This window comes from Scatophagus argus, chromosome 4 (assembly GCF_020382885.2).
Source record: "Scatophagus argus isolate fScaArg1 chromosome 4, fScaArg1.pri, whole genome shotgun sequence".
In the NCBI taxonomy this organism is placed as follows: Eukaryota; Metazoa; Chordata; class Actinopteri; family Scatophagidae; genus Scatophagus; species Scatophagus argus.
This window is the reverse complement of record NC_058496.1, coordinates 17,334,934-17,357,661: the sequence shown is the minus strand read 5'-3', so window position 1 is coordinate 17,357,661 and position 22,728 is coordinate 17,334,934. Positions and strand designations below refer to the sequence as shown.

The window sequence follows — 22,728 nt, the reverse complement described above, 5'->3', positions numbered from 1 at the left end:
TGTTACTGTGTGTGTTTGTTCTTGTGATACTATAAAAAACAGCCAGAGACCTTCAAAATGAAGAAATTTTTGTGAAGTGAGCTAATTTTGGCCATTCCTTCATGCCTCCCTCGGGATGAATTGCAAAAACTTTGTATCCCTTGACTTTTCATTTAGTTCAGCTGTACTTTGGGTTTAATTCTAATTAGCAAATATTATAATATTATGATATTATAAAAACAGACTGCTGAAGGTTAAATTACAAGAGCCGATGCAGTAGGAAGGTTAGCCAGGTTATGCTCCTAGTTATGGTTTAACTGGGAGATTTGACTCTTTGCTACTGAGTTGCTAAAACATGAAGAAATGTTCAGATGATCAAGAAAAAAAGCTGAAAAGCTTAGTATGTGACTCATTATAAAAGAACCACATTCATAATAAAGAGCTAATGTAGCCACAATGTGCAAACTTGGCTTTTTGGCATCCCTGCTTCAGGCTTGTAAATGAACAAAAATACCTGTAAAGATTATTTTTTTAGGTTTAGAGGTTGAATTTAAAACCAGCATTCAAGGGAAGATTTTGTCTTTATCTTCTTTATTGCTTATCAGGATGAAGTTCACTTTATGCTAACATTAAGTTCTGTGACCATCCTCAAATGTTCACGTTTAGTACAATAAATCATCCATCCATCCATTTTCTATACCGCTTATCCGTCAGGGTCGCGGGGGGGCTGGAGCCTATCCCAGCTGACTACGGGCGAGAGGCGGGGTACACCCTGGACTAGTCGCCAGTCAATCGCAGGGCCAATACAATAAATCAGTAAGTCCTAAAGTAATAAATCAATAAGTCCTTTTTGAGGAACAAATTTGTGGGCCTTCGGGGGCCCACAAATTTGTTCCTCAAAAAGGACTATACATGACTGAGTGAAGACCCTTTTTAAAAAAAAGTATATATTTATTTATATATATTTTTTTTAACAGGTATTTGGCATTCAACAGCTAATGTGAAGCATTTGCGACATGTGTCCTTTCACCTGCATTAGGCCTGTGCTTATTTGGCTAAGAGGGCTGAGGAGCTTTGAACTCGCTCATTGTTATCTTATTCTGACCTCTGACCTGCTCATGGCTCCACCCACACCTGCCCTCAGGGGAAATACCTGCCTGCATTGCTGTGAAGAAACTCTCAGACAGAAACTAGAGAGCCAAGACGAGACTCCAACAAAAAACAAGCCAGACTACGTTAGGTAGATTTAATCTCCCTCTCTCTTTGGCTCCTTCCCTCTCTCAACATGGCCGGGGTTAAATCAGCAAGGTCCATTAGGGAATTAAAGGTATTGATTACGAGGCAAGCTGGTTGTGTAGAATGTTTGCTAATGAGAACAAGTAGATCGACATTGTTTAGTGCTTGTCTTGGGAAAGAGGATGAGATTCCAAAAGTAGATCTACATGGGTCTGCACAGGTGCAATAAAATGTTATTGTTGGCTATGCTAGTGTAATTTGAGGAAGATAAGATGGTGATAAAACAGCTCCACAGAGTATACAGCCTTACAAACACCTCTGTGCAGCTGCACAGCTTTGAACTAAACACTAATGTCAACATGCTGACATGGTGATGTTTAGCTGTGACATGTCTTAGGACTTAATTAGGACTGAACACAAGGTGTGGCTGAGTTTAATGTAAAGTCAGGACATAAATATTTTTTTGCAATTCATCCTGAGGCAGTCCTGAATGTGTGTACCATATGTCATGATTATCCTATCCATTAGCTGCTGAGCACACTGCACTCAAAAATGTCAGCCAAAGTCATTAGGCTCCATCCTCTAGTGCTCTCAAAATATCTATACCAATTTTAATACTGGTATTCAACATTTAGATACTACTGTCGAGGCAAAAGTTTTGGAACCGCTGACTGACGTCAGACATTGTCATCTCTGTAGGGCCACAAAGAATCGTGAATAATGATGATGTTGGTCTGTCCTACAGCGTGATGCAGACTCAGATATCTTGATAATGCTTGTCAAACAGGCTTGTCAAAATTGCAAGTAAATTTACTATTCATTTATGATCATCAGAGGTTCTTTGATTTTGGTGACCCACCATGCCCGCTGATTAATTATACACAACATGTCCTAATTGGAATTTGAAAAAAAGAAAGTAAGAAAGACGTAATTTTGACTTTTTAAGCTTGATTGTTGATTGGAACACTTAACACCCAATATCTGGCAAACAGTTAAGGCACATTCTTGAAGACTTCACCACAGTTACTGCCACCCCACCCAAGACAACCTGGCACAGAAAAACGACACGTTGATCTCTTTCAAAGCGAATGATGATAAATGGCAGTTCACCACTGTGCTTATCTACGCCTGAGGTGGCCACAAAGTGCTCATCTTTCCATCTCCCAGTCTGGTATCAAGTCCCCAGAGATTCCTCGTGACATAGGCTATTTAGTTTGTCAGGACAGGCACAGTGATGCAGCGTGGCGGCCATTTTTCATCTCTTCCCCACATTGTTCGGCCCGGTCTCTGAGAAGGCACTAATTATTCATTTAAAGCTTGAGCTCTTCCCTCTTCCCTCTAATTAGATGGTTAGTCACTCTCCCAGGGCCCCGGGCTGGGTGCATTGATCTCCTCCATCTCAATCTTGTTGTAACACAGCCTCCAAGACACACACACAGAAATGTTTTAATTGGATAAAAGAGGACATACAGATACCTATATCATGCAACATGCACATGGTATACTGATACAATATCCCTCTCTCTCTCTCTCTCTCTCTCTCTCTCTCTCTCTCTCTCTCTGTCTCACACACACACACACACACACACACACACACACACACACATACACAGAGAGAAGCAGTGTTTTTGCTGCATCCCACTAGCCAAGTCAGTTTTGTTAGATACAAATACTTCTCTCATTCTGTCCAATAATAAGTCCCTTGTTTTCTGACTGTAGATTTGTTCCCACTTACAGGCTGGAGAATTTATGATCTCCATAGAAAAGCAAATCATAAACTCAACAGAAACACATAATAGCAACTCCCACCTCCTGACAAACAATAGAGTTTCCAGATATGGTCATCCTGGGGGAGATTGTGCCATATTTCTCTGTTTCTCTTGTGTTCTTGCAAGCTGTGGTGCAGTCGACAAGACTAATTACAGGCTAGATGAAATGCAGCAGCTGTATTTGTTTATGTATTGAATATACTGTACTACAAAAGGGGTAATAAATGGGGACCGAGACACAATGAAAGGGAAACAGAGTGAGGAATAAAGGCAGAGAGAAAACGAGATGGCGGGGTAAAAAAAAAAAAAAAAAAAATTAAAAACAAAAACATCACATAAACACCAACTGTGATAAGTGTTGTTTCCTCGCTTTGTTGCATTTAGCATTCCTAGGAAGCCAGTTTATATTCAGAGAGGTGTGTGTGCATCAGATTGGAATTGTTAACCTGCTGGGGGTGCATTAAATGGTTGGTGCAGTGTTTCTAAGACCTCGCCATACCTGTGTTAAATTACTCGCATCAAGCCTTTTAGCTCTTGAGGAATGTGCTTTAAAATCCTGCCTCTCCTCTTTTGACCTCACAGCTTTTTTAACATCTCTTCTCTGTGGAAGCACTAATGACTTTTTGAGTCTGGTTACAGTGTAATTGGATGATAATGAAGCAGTGGTGCTGCTCAAAGGATGGTTCTGTCCACAATGAATTTAAAGTTTGCTTTTTTTCCTCGGAAAATCCAGTTCAGTTTCTTTCATGCCTCTACCAGAGATACTTAATTTGCTTTTCTTTTACTCAATATCAGAGCTGAATCTCTGAGATGTCAAACCCAATGTAAGAAAATAATCCATCAAAGACATCTGTGTCTACTAAAATGTTTCAAGGCTAATGAGGCATAAAAAGAAAAACAATGAAATGTTTATACTTTCACAAGGGCCTCTGAAGACAAAAGCTTGTGATATTATATGAGGATGTGTTTGCCTCTGTGAAGCTGTTTTTCCTTGTCAGTTTGAGACATGGTATGCATGTAACTCGTGTGCTACGTCTTTAAAGTTTTTCATTGCTGGAGTTTCAACAGAACATCTCACACATTGCAAATATCTTCAGGCGTCACATTGAGGCAGCTGCCTGAAATACTGGCTGTAACTTGCTTTCATTATATGTTAATCTGCTCATTGTATTCTTGATTGACTTTGTCTATAAGATGTGAGAAAATTCTTAAAAATGCATCGTAAAATTCAGGGTTGATCTACACTACATGGACAAAAGTATTGGCACAAGCCTATTTATTATTGAATTCAGTGCAAACAAACAGTTTGGGAAAGGCCCTTTCCTATTCCAGCAAGACTGCGCTCCAGTGCACAAAACAAAGCAAGGTCCATAAAGACATGATTGGATGAGTTTGGTGTGGAAGGGCCTGACTGGCCCACACAGAGCTCTGAGCTCAACCCCATTGGACACCTTTGGGATGAACTGGAACAGAGATTATGAGCCAGGCCTTTTCGTCCAACATCAGTGCCTGACCTCACAAATGCTCTACTGCATGAATGGGCAAAAATTCCCTCAGAAACACTTCTTGAAATCTTGTGGAAAGCCTTCACAGAAGAGTAGAAACTGTTATAGCTACAAAGGGGGGGGGGGGGTAGCTCCATATTAATGTTCATGTACTTAGATGGTAATGTCATTAAGGTGCCTGTTGGTGCAAAAGTACCTGACGTCCAAATACTCTGTCAAAAACGGGCATAAATTTCACCATGACTGTAGGTATTCATTATAGAAACCCCACACTGACACCCACACAGTGAATCACAGCAGCAACGTTGTTAATGATCTGTGTGTGTGCTGTCAGTCGGCGCCTTTAAACTGAAACATTCAGAATTCATCTGTTGGTAACTGACAGCCTATTCACTGTTTTCTCATTGAGAGGACAAACAAACAGCTAAACGATACAAAATCACCTGACAGGAATAATTTGTACCAGCCCCAATAATGAATGTAAATTCATTTAGATGTATGTAGCTGGAGGGACAAAAGGAGGGGGAAGGAGGGCTGTTTAGAGACTTTGTTCGGAGTTCACCCTTTGCAGGCAGCTCACACTGTTTTGATTTTTCTGTTGGATTAGCTCAGTGTACAGAAACATTGGTCCAGTTTATGCAAAACAATAAAAGCAGAAGCTGATCACAACTATAAATGTTATTTCAGCTTTTATTTTGATAGGAACCAACAGAAGCAATAAGAGTCAACACAGAACAGTATTGAGGTTTGAAACCCAGCCCTATGTTTGCTGCTTTATTGTTGTATTTTTGATTGTATTGCACTCTCTTGTATTTACATTATTACAGTGTAATCATTACAACTCGTGTGGATTACAGGATTAGGACAGAATGTGAGAATATCCTTTCTTCTGAAATCCTCCAACAGTGATTATAAAGCAGAGACCTTAAAGGTTCACTGTTACAGCCTCATATCTCTCTGCCTCTGCAGTACCTCACATTTGAAATATCTGACATGCTGTGCCGAGTGAAAGCAAGGAAGCAGAGTCTCAGGGTAAATCTATATTGAAGAGAGAGACACACCGAGGCCCATTAAAGAGAAAACACTAACTCAGAACACACTTTCTGACTCTCTCTGTCTTCCCTGTTTTTTTCTTAGATTTCTTTTTGCTCTTTACCCTCCAGATGGCATAGAACTTTATAACTGTAATTATGCCTCCTTAATAACATGTTTGACCCCCCCAGCTCATCAACCTGCTTGCATGCTCCCTGCCAAGTGCACTTGCCAAAGCCTGCTGCACATGTTTGATGTTGTTATACCCCTGTGTGTTGTTCTTTTCTCTCTCTCTCTCTGATGTGTTTTGGGTCGGCGCTGTTGTTGTGTCTGCTGCGTCAACAGAGGTGTCTCCTTTTTCCTGCTAGACAGACACTCATGAACTTTGTTGTTTTGCCTGCTGCCTCTTGTCTGGATTTACACTCTGATGCATTGTGGGAAGGCTAACTAGCTGCTCCTTTCCAGGCTAAGGCAGCAGGCTACCAGGTTGACATGAGTCTGGCTGCAGCCTTGTTTAGCTCTCCATGTCCATTTTTTTTTCTTTTTTTTTTTTAAACGTTGTGGGAGTCTCCCTTCCCGCTGTGATCTCCTGAGGTTTTCAGAGGTCTGGGCTGGGCTGACTGCAGCATTTATGCACCTTGTGTTTCCTCCATTTCTCCCCTCTGGCTCGTTAAAGTCTAAATTCCACCGACAGCTTTGAAGTGTGTTGAATGTGTTTGTGTGTTTTTTCTTTTATTATACGTGGAGATATTTGCACTTGTTGAGCCTGCGAAGCAGATGTTTTTGGAAGGAACAATACTTTGCTCAAGGGTTTCCATGCAACATGATTTTACACTTTTTTTTTGAAAATGCTGTGCATGCAGGGAAGGCACAGTGCAGTGGCCCCTGACTCCATCATCAGTCGTTTCATACAAAGCTCTGGTGTGATACAATCCCACCACCTGCTGCTCTTTAGGCTGCACTTCACAGCCCGTGGGACAAGAAGAGGACAAAGACAGATAAACTGACTGTAGTCTGCAATCTTCTTGTCAAAGCAAAATGAAAAAGGAGCACTGCTGCCTTTAATCTGACTGTTGAGCCCTGCAGTGGCATTTTCTCCTACGCTTTTCAAAAGTGCCACTGAAGTGGTACTCGCCTGCCTGCCTTGCTCGGAGGGAGGTTGCTGGTTCCCAACCAGGTGTTTATCTCTCCTCTGTTCTCATCTCCCCTCCTGTAGACCTCACTGGGGATAATCCAACATATACTTAAGTCACTAATGACCAAAAAAAAAGAAACTCCTCCTTCAGCGCAGTCCTGTCTCATCCTGAAACTATGAAGTACCTTGAAGATACGTATTACTGTCATGTTTGCCTCTAACCTGTCATATAATCCAGCCCTTGATCCTGCAAATGTGCATCACGGAGTCTTGCTAAATGATTCCAACAACCATATTAATCCATTTAGAAGCTTTGGTGTGGTTGTGGCTGAAAAAACGAATATTACACAAGATTTATTGCTGGTCTGAGGGAGTCTTAGGACTTTGTCTTGAAGTGTTGAGTCATCTGTCAAACACAGTTCCTCACCACAGCGAAGGCTGTAGCCAAAATCTAGCTGGTCACTTTACGGTCAGCAAACGTGGGTGAAACTCTGGGAGCGGCTCGCTCTCTGCCAGCTTGTTTCATTTCATTTTCCCCTCTCCCCTCCTGCTCTTTTCCAGGCTGTGGCCGACATTCATGTGGACAATAATTTGTGTGGAATCTGAAACATGTCACACTTTTTCCCCAAAAATCCTTTGTGCCTCATTCTTACATAAACAGAAAGAGTCTGTAGCATCTGCTGTGCATGTAGAGAAGCTTTTGTTCCAGCTAGTAAGTTAACATTGATAACAACTGGCATCAGTGGTCTTTATCAAGGTTACTTCAGTTCATGTAGGCAGTTTTGAGTGATGTCCTTCTATAAATACTGAGTTGCATGGGTATTCTAAAATCATATCATGACAGGCTTGTTAAAATGGATCATGTGTTTTTCTGTCCCTTACTGCCTACAACTGGATGCCAGTTGTTCACTGATGGCACTTGCTATCATCAGACGAGCTTTCAATGTGCAAAATGTCTGAGAGGAGAAGACACACAACAACCAAAAAGCTCCAGAGGTTTTCAGTTCTAGGGCAGCATTGGAATACAGAATCAGGGGACAAACTGCTCCACAGTCTCTGAGTCTGTTGTCAGACTTCACAGCAACCACAAAGTATAGCACAAGCTGTTGTGCACAAATAGACAGGATATGGATCACATAAATGCACTGTTCTCTTTTCAGTATTTTTCAATTTACATCCATATTTGTACTTAGCAAAATAACACAAATAAAATGAAATCTCTACACTCAGCAGGTTCAACCCCATTATTCCAATATTGTAGAGTCAGTAGTAGCAGCCCACAAAACTCTCTAGTGATTTGATTTCCAGTTCCAAAAAATCAGTCACTTTGAGTTTACAAGACCGCAAGAAATTAGATTTTAAAACAGGAAGCATCTGTCAAACTTGGAGCCCTGTATGAAAGATGGTTTGTACCTCAGTTAACTTGCACTTGGAGATTGAAATGCGTTTGGAAATCACAGATGTTGTGATAAAGAACAAGAAAACGTTGTAGTGTCACATGCTTTTAATTTTTACATTCCCATTGTGTCTCGGCGCAGCATTTTGGACACAGCCTCTGCTCTTGTCTTTTCTGTCTACTCCTGATCTGTTCATTTGTACCCTGCAGTCGGACGACACCAGTTAAACTGAAGAGCTTTGTGGGGATTTTTTGTACTTGCAGTGGAAATTACTTTCAGATTGTGCGTTTACCTCTGTTTGTTGAATTTGTCTCACCTGAGAACATGAAAATGAAACAAGAGTGAGCCGTTTTGAATTGCAATGAAAAATAAATCACAAGTGGGATATAGACTGCTGGAGGCATTACGGGCATTTCCATAACTAGTAAGTCAAATTTAAAGGCTTTGGAGTGTTTAATGGTGTTTAATAGCGCAAGTTTTTGAACAATTGCACAGTATTTGATGAGCACACTGTGGATTAAAGGAGGCAGGCTGATCCATTTGACTTGAATGTGATCTGGGAAGATGTCAACATCCATCTTCTATCTGTCTGTCTGGTCTGTGAGCCATCTGTGCTTGTTGGCCTATTTGTGTCATGCATTCCCAGGTCTCACCTAACAAACAAACATTTTGATGTTCAATAGTCATTCATTATGATGGGCTGCATCAAGGGTCAAAACCAAGAGGGTATAAAAAAAAGTAAAGGGAAATTGAGATGCAGAACTTGTATGTAGTGGCTGCTTGTTTTATGAAAGATTGAGCTAAGTTTAGCAGGTAGCAGTCTGAAACTGAAAAGTTTGTTGCGTGACTTTTTGCTCATGCACTGATAAAACTTTTGTGCTCTTATGGGATAAACTTAAATCTGTTTTTAATGTAGATCTAAGGTGTCTGACTTGGCCTCCTTCCAGATGATGTCATATGTCGGATATTATCTGGAATATTATTATTATTATCTACTATATAACAGTTTGTTCCATTTTATGGCACATCAAACACACACACACACACGCACACACACAATTACATGTGTAGAAAACGTTATATCACTGATCTGATGCAACCTGCTCTCACATCTAACAGTGCACATTTTCTAGATTCCAGCTCCGTCTTGCTATGACTCAAACATTCCTGTCCCCTTCACCCTTTTTCCCTCCCTGCACCTCCTGCTTTCTAATTCACACAAAAACATTCAAACAGAGGCCTGAATACTTCTTGAGTGCGTCACCATAGATTGTTCTTTGGGGGGTGGGTCTATGAGGCAAAGTGTTAATCACAAACATGATTATAAAACTTGAGCATGAAACACATAATGGTCCAAGCCTTGCAGCATATCCACCCCGCAGTAGATCTAAAGGAAATGTGAATAAAAAAGAAATCTAAGTGACATAAATCACCATAATAATATTTGAACGGGAAATGTCAGCGCGTGACACAGATTGCATTTAAGTTGTTGCGTGTGACTGATTTGTATGTAACTGTTTTTTTGTCTCTTTTCTTGTCTCTGCACAGTGCCTGGAAACTTGGGCTGCTTCAAAGACAGCGGTGACCCGCCCACTCTCTCTGGCACCAGCGAGACTTCCAACAAACTCACCATCCAGAACTGCATTAGCTTCTGTCGGAAGCAGAGATACAAGGTGAGAATGTAGAACCTAAAGAACCTAAAGTAGAAAGATCTAAAATTAAAACTGCTTGTAACACCAAGAGATTATCTGCATTGTATTTTAACTCCAATTAAAGCTGCCAGCTTCAGTAGGAGCAGATGTTTAAAATTAAAGGAGAAAAATGACTCAAATGTAGATAGAGTGTCTTTTATGCTGTCATCTGTACTGAAAAGTTCAAGATGTGTTTACTCACTGGATGAAAAAGTGTCCAGCCAATTGCCCGTGTCATGTCAAAAATGGACACAAGCTGTCTCTTGCAATAGTCATGCTTTTTGGGACATCATCTGTATTATTTGCCAGTTTTCTCACAGTTATTACCATGACGCCAGTGCAGACTATATCCTCTTTTTTTCGGCCATCAAGCTTCCTTTTTGATGACAAATCATCACAGCAATCAAGGCTGACAGCTGGAAATGAATGGTTATTAGCCCAGTGGGCACCTCCTCTTCAATGCAGTTTCCTCATCTCTGAGTTTGTCATGCCATTGTCCCAGCTATAAACAGTGCCAGGTGTTCATTTTCTGTCTCAGCAGATCCAGTTCAGCTCTGTCTGCACTGACAGATACTGACAGCTACCCCCTCCCCTCCCTCTCAATTCAGCAGATGTTACAGGATGTGGTGGCAGATTGGCATCGTCTGCCTACCCTTGGACCGTCCCTGTCCTTAATGCGCATGTGAAACGTCAGTGCTCGGAAGTACGGCTCCCGTGTGACTGTTTGACAAAGAGCATGCCTGATGAATTAGACAGCGATCCATTGCTTGTTTGCTCCGCCAGAAGTATTCACGTTGGTGTTACTTCATCAGATAGAATAATACAACAAGGACGTGGCTTGATACGTCTTTGCAAGAGCAGAGGCTTGATAAATTCCTAATACATGAGAAAAGACGCAGAGTGGGAAGTGATGCAGTACCTTCATTTGTGTGAGTTCATTTAGGGCTTGAAAATTGGACAATGGTGTCCTTTTGAATGATGGACAATAGCTCTTTTGAGAACAAGTAGTCACTGGTGACAAGGTCACGATGTGTGAAGGTTTTTGACGTTTCGCATTCCTGCTCCAGTGCTTTCAGGAACAGTTTGAATGTGAAAGACAGATAGGTGCTATTTCTGTAAGGTTTATTCCCCACAGCCTGCGTACAGCTGTGTCTTTGAAAGTAGGCTTCGAATCAGCTGAGAGGTTGTGGTTGTCCAGACTCAGATTACAGCATTTTGTAATACTGAGCGAAAGAGCAATTCCAGCACTCAAGACTCAAGTTGCTTCAATCAAAGACAGTAACCACAACATCTGAAACAAATGTTATTTGAATGTGTAGTGTATTTGCAATCTTTTTGTTTCTGTGCAAAGTTGTTATGTATTGAGTATAGTTCACGAAAAAAGAAGCCACGTTGGATACTTTTAGAGTAGAAGGAATGGACAAAATCTTTGCTCCACAAAGTCTCAGCCTTCAGTGTGTTTCCTGTCGACCATGGCCATATGGCCCATGCTAATGCATAGTATTATGAAAGTGTTGCCCAAAGTTTGTTTTGAATTGCTGATGCAATGATTTGCATGTCTCCCATTGTGTTTTCTAGCTTGCCGGAATGGAGTCAGGATATGCCTGTTTCTGTGGCAATGAAGTGGACCAGCGTGACCGCGGCGAGTCGCCTAGTATGGAGTGTAACCATGTTTGCTTCGGCGACCACACCCAGCCCTGCGGCGGAGACGGCTGGGTCATCATCTTTGACAGTGAGTGTTAGCTGGTGTTGTTCTGCGTCTGACTTTGAAAAAACAAGACAACAAACATTTTAAGATTCCCAGTCATGTAAGTCTTAGTGCCTGCAGTTTGTATAAACCTAAGGTGGGAACGTGTCTGTCACTGGTATTGTCATGTTAACACCTCCCGTCAGATATGTTTAGTTGTATTAAGCTCCTATTCACCTCCAGCAGGCACAATAATAAATTTATTTGTTACCAAAAGTCCTCCTTTCCTCGTCCACAACTGTGACCAGACCTACTACCTTCCACATCACTGTACTTAAAATAATAATTTACATAATTTATAACATACACTTCATTTCCATGAACTAATCCAACTTCTTCTCTCCCAGTATCCAGTTCCGATATCTTAAATCAACTAGTACAATACAATGTCTCTCTTTTCCCCAAATGTAAAATCTGTTTACCTCACTGCAACTCCTTGCAATAATTTTTACCCACGTTAGCGTCAGGTCAGCCATTGCTGTAGCACTAAAACCCGAGCCTTTGGCCAGCTGTGCCCAAAGGAATGTAACTGATAGCGGAAACCCAGAATTTTATGGATCACTGAATTTTTATGGTCGAAATGTGGATCAGTCACGTCATGGCTCGTACCCCATCCACTTAACAAAGTCAGTATTGGAGCTGTTCCAAGACATTAGACCGATGCATCTCCATTCAACGCTATGATGTTTGTTACCAAGGTGCACGAGAGACCAAATAACCTAGTAATCGGTTCATAAACTGAACAGTCTTATCAGTCTCAACAGCCTCTATGCTCTGATAGGAAATATCACTGACCATTTTCTCCTCTTTTCGTGCTCTTCCTTCCAGCCCGAGTGGGGGCCTGTGGTGGAAACTATTCCTCCCCATCAGGCGTGATCTACTCCCCTGACTTTCCTGACAAGTATGGAGCTGGCCGTGTTTGTTACTGGACCATCCAGGTCCCTGGATCCTCCGCCATCCTCTTCAATTTCACCTTCTTTGACATCTCTGACCAGACAGACATGGTAGAGCTGCTGGATGGCTACACCAACCAGGTGGTGGCACGCTTCGATTGGCGGAGCCCACCACGGGAGCTGGTGAACATCACAGGCGACTTTGTCATTCTGTACTTCTACTCAGACCGCACCAACCAAGCCCAGGGATTTGCTTTGCTTTACCAAGGTAAGGTTTCACTTGCATCTTGATATTTCTGCTGAGGAAAGTTCTACCAGTGTGTCGAAAGAAGAATGGTTTTGTAAAATGTTTCAAAGCCCGTGACAGTCACTTCAGATGTTTGGTTTGAGTTCTAGCAAACTTTCTGAGCCACAGTACCCCTTCAAACAACCCGACCAAGAGCCGCATTTGCATGATCAGGTGCGTTCTGACTTGCTAGCTCCGTGATGGAGTTTTGCATAAAGCGCCTGTTAGCTCTGGTGCGGCAGTTGTCACACCACTGGCAGGCCCTTTTCTCTTTTCATTTGCTAGTCAATGTCTCACAGCCCCGGGTGATGCTGCATATTTAAATAATGTTTTGTTTTTCTAGGAACTCGCTCTCTTATCAAGCTGCAGCAGGCTGCTTTGCCTCTCCAGAGTGTGTTCTTGGTGAATTGCACAGTTTTTATGCCACCTACATACAAAATACTACGATACTGTGCGTTGCGACTTCTGATAGGATTTCGCTGCAGACCAAACATAAGGGGCTAGGGAACTATAGCTCACAGTATGTCCTCACAGACCTCACAGCAAATTCTTTTTGTGTCTCTAAACTAATGTGGAAAATGTAGAAAGGTCTAAGGTGGAAAAAGAAAAGCTGTCCTCTGTTGTTTTCATATTATGTTCTGCGAGAATGTGTCTTTGCTTGAATGGTCTGAATGCACCAGAAATGATTTAATAGATTAATTTCTGGAGGCATGAGAGAAGCACACCCTCATATACTTCAGTGTAGGTGACATTCAGGCTTGCAGCTTGCTACACTGAGAGGCAATCTGTCTGCACTCCTCCCTTTCTGCCTCCATTTGTAATCCTTTGTCATTTTTCTTGCCTAGCGGCTGGTGCAGTAAAAACAATATTTGGAGGTCAGAATCCTCTGACCTCTGACAGGCACAATCCTTTCTGCTCACATCTTGGTTCTTGTTTTTTGTGAGGCATCATGTAGCCAAGAAATGGGGTCTCAGACATGATATGAGAAAAGGTCACATCCTGAAGTAATAGTGTTTTTTTACAGAATGATGGATAGAAAATACCTTGCTAACTCAGGTGCCGAGAAAAAAACTGAGAGAAAAAGACAAAACAGTTCAAATCTGCACTAGATATTCTGTGGCACACTTAGTGGTCTAAACAATAATTTAAGGATAAATGCTCTCAGATGATGGTGGCAGATTGTTTCAGATGAGCCCGGGTTTGAAGCATAGTATTTTGTTTGCAAATCGGGAACATGTGGGAAGTTCTGGGAACATCACAGTGAAGTTGAAGAAAGAAGAAAAAAATCACACGCTGCTTTAACATCCAACCACCATTCATGGAAAAGTGGAACAGGCCTGGATCAAATAGCATTTAGAAGAAGTTCTGGGTGTTTGTTTTAACCTACGTGGAGCAAAAGTTGGGTGGGGTTTATTTTGGAGTGTAGCTTGTCAGTCACTAAGAATCTCAACGGCAGGGGTCCTCTTGAGGGACACTGAGAAGTTTTTAAAAATGTTAATTAATACACAATGCAGGAGTGTGCAGACCACATAGACAGACAGACAGACAGACAGACAGACAGATAGATCTTAGTATTTTATTGGATAATTAATTGCCATGAAATCACCTTTATTTATGTATTAATTTAATGTACAGTTGGTGAACTGTTGAACAAGTTCGGGTCTCAAAAGCACTAGTTACTAGCTAGAATTAGTTACATAATTTGATCAATAGTTCAAACTGCATTTTTTTCATTGTCCTAGTAGCAGAGAGTTATTTGACGTTTGACTGATTGGAGACCACACTGGTAATCTTTATTAACTCACCCAACAATATGCTTTTTGTTATTCTTGTATCTTCTCAAAACACAGGACTGCCTCTTGGGCAACAAACATAGACATCCTGTAGTTAGTGCTGACGTGTACCTTAGTCTTAGCAGTCACTTAATTAGGAGATATTTTTAGGCATAGGATGTTTTGTGAATGTGGTCCCCAAGCTCATAATTCTATTAATATGGGACTACCAATATGTTTATTTTATTTATCTCTGCTTCCTACCCATTTAGAAGCAGTTTCCAGCTGTACATCTTATTTATAGGTGTCTACAAACACATTGCTCTTAGGTTCTCTTCACCAGGCCAAACATCAAATTAAGATGTAAGAAAAATAATGAAAGAGTCAAGCGAGACACATAAATATCAGCATGACACATTTCACAGTTTGTTTTCTCAAACTCCTACTTCCGTGTTTCGGAAGTAGGAGACGAAAATTCTTGAAATCACAGAGCGATTTTAAATAAATCACATCTATGTTTAGGAGCGAGTAAATGAAAGGCAGAGGAGAGCAGATTGAGGATATTGCTTTCCTCTGGGAAAACATAAATGAGTTGAAATAGTCCATGCTCTCTGGCAGTGTTGTTTTACGAAGCAAACTCTGCCCATCTGGTGCTGTAGGCAGGTTAAAACAAACAGAATTTATTGCAAACACTTTTTGAATCATGTCTTGGGTGCACAGAAAAGCTCTCAGCACCACATGTTTACAGCACGCTAGAGTGTTTTTGCAAAGTCAATCTGTTTCTTAACAAATGCTGCTGGTATTAAATATTCACCCTTGACTGTGCTGTATATACTTTCAACAACACGATCAACATGATGTATCCTATTACTGCGTGCTTGCTGCCACAGCCCAGTTTACCCACAGGAATAATTAGAGGAGCGTTAAGTGATATGTATGGTCAGCTTGTAGCTCTACTTGTCAACATGGCAGATCTTTTCCTCTTCTGTGTCTCCGCAGCAGGACACAATACTCCTCTCCCTTATGAAAGCCTATAAGACAAAAAAAACACAGTCACATTTTCAAGAGGCAATATGTCACAGCACATAGTACTAGAACAATATTCCATTTAGGGCTGAGCAATATGGCTTAGATTATTCTTGAGAAGATAAAGATGGTAGACTACCTTTACGACCAATATTTTGTTTAATAATGAAAATAGCTGTTGGATGGTCTCTTCCATCTTCACTAAACTCATTTCCATCTTTTTCCTTTTGTTGTCTTCTTTAGTATTCATGGTTAATTACATGCAAATGTACTCTACCTGCCTAACACCACACATACAAAGTTAGCTGGTGAACATAGTGCAGCATTTAGCTGCTAAAGAGCCAGTTTCTTACCCCAGGAGACGAAAAACAGAGATGAAAGAGAGTGGATATTGTACTTAAACTATATTCTTGTTTCCCCAGCACTGAGAAGCCAAGACACTAGAACAATGGGGGCCAAAGGAGATGATGAGGATGAAGGAGAGGACGTCTCCAGCACGGCAGGACCCCAGCTAGCTGGGGGCGTCACCGAGAGGTCCAACAGCACCTCTAATGGACGTTCCTCCCAGATCCTCTATGTGATCACGTCCAGCCCCGGTAAACCGGAGCACAACATGCCAGGTCAGTGGGCTGGACGCGGCGAGACCACCGGCCACAGCGCTAGTATGTTAACACCCATGATACACTGCAACCACTGCACCTCTTTCTACCTCTGCAGGGATGTTGGGGGAGATTTCTTGGCGAGAGCTTCTATTTAGCATGGCCTGGTTTCTCTGAAAGTATTAAAATCATGTCTGTTTGATGAGAGGCTTCTGGAAGCTTCGGCCCAGAGTGACTTCTTATGATCATACATCGAAGTGATGCTGCGTGACGCTTGTTTTTTTTTTTCCCGTCGGTGACTCATAACTGAAGTTACTTTGGGTCTCCCTGCTGATCACAATCAGTCCTCTTGTCAAAGCTAAGCAGGGTGGACTGACGTGTTCTGTGCTTTTTTCTTTTTCTTTTTCTTTTTTTTTTACTTCACTGAAATTTTATTCTTTCCAACTCTGAGAACTCTGTCTCAAAGGGCCATCTGATGTATTTCTCAAACAGAAGAAAACAGATGTGCAATGATAATGAATCAATATTTCTTGACAATTCACTGGCTGAACATTGCTAACAGGTGCACCAGCAGTGCTTGAATAATTCTTTGCCTGCTAATCCTTTCAGTCTGCCTCAGTTTCTTTTCATTACTGTGATTCGATATCTGATGTCTTGTTCCTGTGTTGCTCCCTGTCTGTAGTGTGGACCATTTACGCTCTGGCTGCTCTCCTCATACTGACAGTCATAGCCATGGTGGCAAAGCTGCTGCTTCATATCACAGTCAAGTAAGTATGTGAATGTTGGAGGTGTTTGTGATCAGCCAAGCATCAAAATTCAAAGTATTCATCTGCAGTATTGTGCTTACATTAGAAAAACAATCAATAGTAATAAGACAGTGTTAGCCTGTTTAAAGTCCCACTGTACTGAAGCCTATGAAGCCTATGAAAGCATCCACAACAGTAACTATAAGTCATCTAATAAAAGCAACCTTTCTATATTTCTGCCTCGCTTTAAACCCTTTCCATTATTCCTTGTTTTTTCCTTTTCCACTGTTTTCTCTCTTACTCTTCTCTCTCTCCTTCTCCTCTCTGTCTTTACTGTCTCTCTTCCTCTCAGGTCCCCGAATATCCCAACGGTCAGCGGTTCAGACAGCTGCAGCCAGAGCACGGCTTCCTCTGAGCCTTGGATCATCCTGTACCGACCCTCCACCATCTCCCTCTTCAAGAAGAAGCTGAAGAACCACCATGGTGACCTCAGTCCCCTGGTGGGAAACTAGCGCCACTGCTGCACTTGACCGTTAGCCAAACGCTACCACCACCCACAACGACTCTGTGCAAGGGCCGTCAGATGCCAGGCCCTCAGATAATGAAACTCTATGAGGCGCTATGCTAACAAGCCAAGAACTGAGTGGCTAATGACAACTGACTGAGTGACTGCTCCTAAGTGGTCTGTGGGCCAAAGTGGCTGGGCCCTCCCATCCTGCTCAGCACCAAGGAGGAGAGCGACAGACAGGGCTGTCAGTGACCTCACTGTGGGAGAGGAGAGTGAAGGATTAGATGGAGGAGGATCTGTGGCTCTGACAAAGATTCAAAAACGCTTTTAACAATGTGGGAAGCTTCTCTGGTTCAGCAAGGCTCCATTTCCATCACCCATGGCTGTCCCTAACAATCAACATACCTCCAAAAAACCTTCCAGACTGCAGTCTCACCAGTGAAAACACAACACAGCCAGGTGCAGAATAACAGCCAACTACACTGTCTGTGCTCACTTTAGGAAAACAGGGAGGTTTTACTCTCCCTGGTGCTTCAGTATAACAGAATCTTCGTCAGTATCAAGGAGAGGATGGAGAAATCTTTGATACACACATGCTGTAACACTTAACAGCTTAACAGTTTTGTATAACTCTTCCAACTGCCTCATATGGACGATGAACACTTCCAGCTAAAAACCAGAATCCTCCCATCCAAAGACTTGTGTATTTATTTTTCTTTTTGATTCCATATGCACAGTTTCTTTTTCATGTTGTACGTGACAACTAGCTTTCTGAGGACAGGGGAACAGAACATGGGGACGTCACACAGAAGGTAGTTATCACAGCACTTAAGGGGGATGAATCACTCGCTGTTAAATGGGAAGATCAGAGAGAAAGAGAGTATGCACACCCACTCGTTCACTCAGCGCTCGTGTGGATTTGGGTGGAGAGAGAAGAAGTAGCGTTGTTCACTTGGGGGCTGGGTTGTGCAGTTTTCAGACAAACTACCATTTAGGGAGGCTTGGGAAGATCTGAGGGCTTTTTCTGCTTGGTTGTGGGTGGGAATCTTTCCGGTTAGATGGTGTTCAAGTGCCTTAAGGATCTCCTCTTCCCTTGTCTCAGATTCCCCACATCTGTTTCTTTCACAAAGAGGACTTGGGTCACTCACAAAGTCTGCTGCACTTCTTTAAAATCAGCGTAGACGTCGAGAGTTTCAGTCCAAAATAGGATCTCCACTAGTATAAATGTAAAGTCATCTTGTACAGTGACAACATTCAAAATTAGTCTTTTTAAATATAGTACACTCAACTGAACACCTCTCCAGACTGGATCTTTTACATTTTGTTACATGATGGACATGATATTTTTTTGTTTTCCAAAATGAACACAATTAACACAGCCTGTTTTTTTTTTTGTTTTTTTTTTTTTTTAGCATTTTAATTTCTGTTTGTGTGCTCTTATGTGTAGTCTTGGACATTTACTGAACATATTGTTCACATTAATTTGTCTTTTAATTATGGGGGGGATCAACATTGTTGTATATTATGTAATTCAGTGTGAGAATGATGATATTTATGTCAGCTCTTTCATTTTGTCACTCGGCAATGCAAACCCATCGAAGTGCTTTTTGTACTTACTTTAGCTTAAATGTGGAATTCTTCTTTTTTTTTAAACAGCAGTAAATTGCCTAAATTCCACAAGACTCTGCAGACCTGGAAGCTTTTACTTGTCATCTTGATTTCAGGCGAAAAGGCTGAACGCAAACAATACACCCGGAGAGAAATCTAACCAAAAGCACTCAACGGTACTGTGCACAAGCTGACAGCAGGTTTGCAGCTGTGACGGTTTTCTGTGCATTGCTGTGACATTTAAACTACTTGTGAAAGGTCAAAATCTACTAGTTTGCCACCGGCATAGTAATTGGCTCTTCCTGTCGTGGGACTGGATGTTGGCGGTGGTCTCAGCAGACGGTCACCCCAAAAATCCTTCAGTCGTTGACTTAGGATAAATAAAGAAGAGTTTTGGAATCTCTGTGCACTCAGATTTGCCTCCGCTTACAAAACGTAACAGTACTTATTGACATTTGCATTCAGTTTCGGTGAAAAGAAAAAAATAAATAAAATGTACTTTTTGCAGCAACCTAAGCACTTGACATGAATTGCATGATGCATCCTCTCAGTGAGTCAATTCAAGTCCAAAGATTTATAGTTTTTCAAGAATCAGACAGAATTTGAGACCCATAAAACAATGAAGAATCTTTCTTTCACTCAATAAGATGTTTTGTTAAAATGTGACTCTGCGCTATATTCCTGCCTGTCTGCTCAACTGTAACTCATCTTAATTATTGCAAGACAAGAGCACATGCCCCTGGGTCTGTGATGTTCAGAGCAGACCATGCGTAGAGAGAGGGAGAAAAGAGCCTAGATGTGAGAGCGATGGGAAATTAATGTGTGTTCAAATAAACACATGCTAACGAAATCTGACAGTTAAAATCTAACAAGGACATATTTGTTTGGATAGCCTGGTGAATTATGCAAACTCCCATTTTCTGTCCCATTCTCCAGTCAATTGGAAAATTCCACGCTATCTTCTGAGCGGTGGAAACAGTGTTTTTTTCCCAATCTGCAATTGATGTGAATGTCTTGTAGTGCTCGATGACGTGAAAACAACACCAGAAGCCCTGTGGGAAATGATCTGAAGGGGCCAAAACATTGTTTTCATGAAATTGTAAATAGCAAAATAGTGAAATGTTTAATTTATACAGTAAGTTATTGTTATTTTGTATGTGAATGGGATATAATCTATCTTTTGTATAAGTGAAGTACCTTTGTAGTTTTATTTAATGTGTCCTGGTCGCAAAATAAACACTGTATGCATGTTTCTTAAACTTGTGTTTGTTTTTTTGTTTTGTCACAACCTTTATAAAACACTATTTATTCCATTATCACACACAATATTATGTACCCGAATGGCTGAGAAGCATATGGTTCATAAAACCTGGATCAGGCTTATCTCACTCACTTTTCTGTTTGAAACACTTCCATCTGAAAAAAAGAGAGAAGAATAACAGAGTCAGGCTTCAATGTTTGCGTGGTGGGACATCTGCATCCTTTCTCCCTTTTTTCTGAGAAACTAAATTCTTATCAGATATGTGGAATGACTCCCAGACTGTGTGGAGATGCACACACACTGAGAGAGGATTTGGAGTGCCATGTGTAACCTATTGGTTCCCCTCTGGGATGAGGTCAAGCATGCAACCTGCACATTTCAGGGGGAAACAGCAGGAGTTCGGCTTTACAACTGGAACACCATGAAAAAAACAAACACGGAACGACAGGTAATGAGCTGAAACACTTCAGATGTATGCAGTGATGATTTCTTAATTCCTGAAATGTGTTTCTGTTTTCTTTTCATCTAGTGCTCACTCCGAAACTGTTGAAGACCTTGTTTTGTTTCAGAGAAACTCAAGCGGCAGCGTGTGCTCACTATTTGTGATGCAAGATGACTTCAACTCCACAGAGAAGCAAAATAGTCCCCTAAAATGTTTGCAATTGCTTAAGCAGGTGTTGCACCAAGATCTGTGACCCATCTGATTCTGTGACCCGAATACTAAGTATATATGACAGGACCCCCCACCCCATAACCCAGCCCCTAATGCTAACCATGAAAATCCCATTCATTTCAAAATGTCTTAGCTGCAAGGTTACTAAAAAAACTCAAATCAACTTACCTGTGAGCCTCAAATGCTCCTGACTGAACCACAATTTATAGCAATAACCTCATGCAGAACTTTAATAATTTCATAATCTGATATGATATAGTAATCTTCACTTTCACTCAGAAATGAGTGAGAACACAGAGCTTCAGGCAGGAGCGGGACAGGCCTCCTGGCTGTGTTTTGTGGGCCTTCTTCCCAGTCGCTGAATAATATAGTCTTTAAAACTGTTCGATATGGAAAATGCCAAAATTGTGTCGCCCGGCTCATAAAAGATCAGAAATCGCTAGTTCACAATTCATTCATTTCAGACTCTCTTCTTATAATGTTCCTATAACATTACTGTCCAGATTTAAAACATACAGTATATATATCCGATACCTCACGTCTCATCAAATGTTTTTCTTTAATTTTTCAGAAAGACATAATAACATTTGTTCTTTTGTAATGACTCAAAAGAGAGTTTGTGACGTTTTCCAGTATAACATCATGTGATTCTTTCAGATGTGGCCACAAAGCTGAACAGGTCTTAACGATTAGTTTACTGTGGAGAAACAAGAGGCTATGCAAGGCAACGTCCACATCACTTCAGTACCAAGGAGAGAGCACACCGCAAGTCTGACTTTATCAGTAAATTAGATTTGTGACTACAGTATGAAAAAAGTCGGCTGTGCTGTCAGCTTAACCCTTACTCTAAGAATAACAGAATTGCCTGCACAAGACACACACAAAAATATTGTTTTAACTCACCAAGGTTCGACTCCAAGATAGTAATTATTATTCAGTGAAATCCAGACAAGCTACCTCCTCCGATGTCACTCCAACTTGTCAAAGAGTCTGGAAACATCAGACAGAAGAACAATGAGACTGTCTGCCTCATCGTGTCTCTGCTCCAGACGTTTAGATTTATTTGTTTATTTGCAAACTAAATTCATTTTAAAATTTGATTTTTGAACAATCTTTTTACTCAGTGTTTTTTAAAAAAACAAAAACAACTAAATTACCAAGTTCAGGAAGCAGCAAAGCAAAATAAAGTTGTTTTTCAAGGCGTACCAGATTGACAATAACCTCCAAACAGGAGGGTACAGGAAAACAGCAGAAAACAGCGTGATATTATACATTATAATTTCATCTTCTATCAGAAACACACACATAGAAACAGCAAAATGCAGTTGGCCCTCTTTCTCCCTCTGCTGGTGATCCAAAGTTTGAACATATTTCCTGAAAGGACTCCAGTAATGATGTTTAGTACCAGTGCTCTCTGCGTTTTTTGCTCCCCGCGGTAAATAAAATAAAATAAAAATAAAAGAAACAACCAGCAATGTGACTATATATGTTAAAAGAATGCTTTAATTCAAAAATACAAAGTACTGTTTTATAGGGAATCTTTTATGAGTTATATCATGTATGTATCCGGTAAAGATATCAGACCCTTCCACACACCCTCCCACTGACCCCAAAATGCTTTTTTTTCACAATAGCAATTGTGCAGCTGTAACACTAATCCTTAACTATACTCTGAGCCTTATCATCAGTCCTTTGGGCCCTTGTGAAAAAGCTGTGGCCTGCAGAGCCCCCTCCCCCTTCGGTCAACCTTCCCATAGCCAGGGAAAAGAGAGTGAAGTAAGCTGATCTCTCTGAACCTGAGTTGACCAGTAATTGAGGCAACAATAGTACAATACAGGCAGTGTCTGGTTACTGTCAGAACGAGA

General features: G+C 41.2%; 1 protein-coding gene across 3 annotated transcripts in view; it reads left to right on the top strand.

The window, feature by feature from the left end:
* Positions 1–20,188, top strand: part of kremen1 (kringle containing transmembrane protein 1) — a 53,157-nt gene extending 32,969 nt beyond the window's left edge. For 2 of the 3 annotated variants that reach the window (XM_046385568.1, XM_046385570.1), the window contains exons 4-9: positions 9,602–9,726; positions 11,323–11,476; positions 12,320–12,652; positions 15,891–16,130; positions 16,750–16,834; positions 17,166–20,188. In XM_046385568.1, the coding sequence (XP_046241524.1) occupies positions 9,602–9,726; positions 11,323–11,476; positions 12,320–12,652; positions 15,891–16,130; positions 16,750–16,834; positions 17,166–17,325 (1,097 nt within the window). In that variant the 3' untranslated portion in view covers positions 17,326–20,188. The remainder of the gene's footprint in view (positions 1–9,601; positions 9,727–11,322; positions 11,477–12,319; positions 12,653–15,890; positions 16,131–16,749; positions 16,835–17,165) is intronic. The other variant, XM_046385569.1, reaches the window with a different exon arrangement.
* Positions 20,189–22,728: the final 2,540 nt, after the last annotated feature.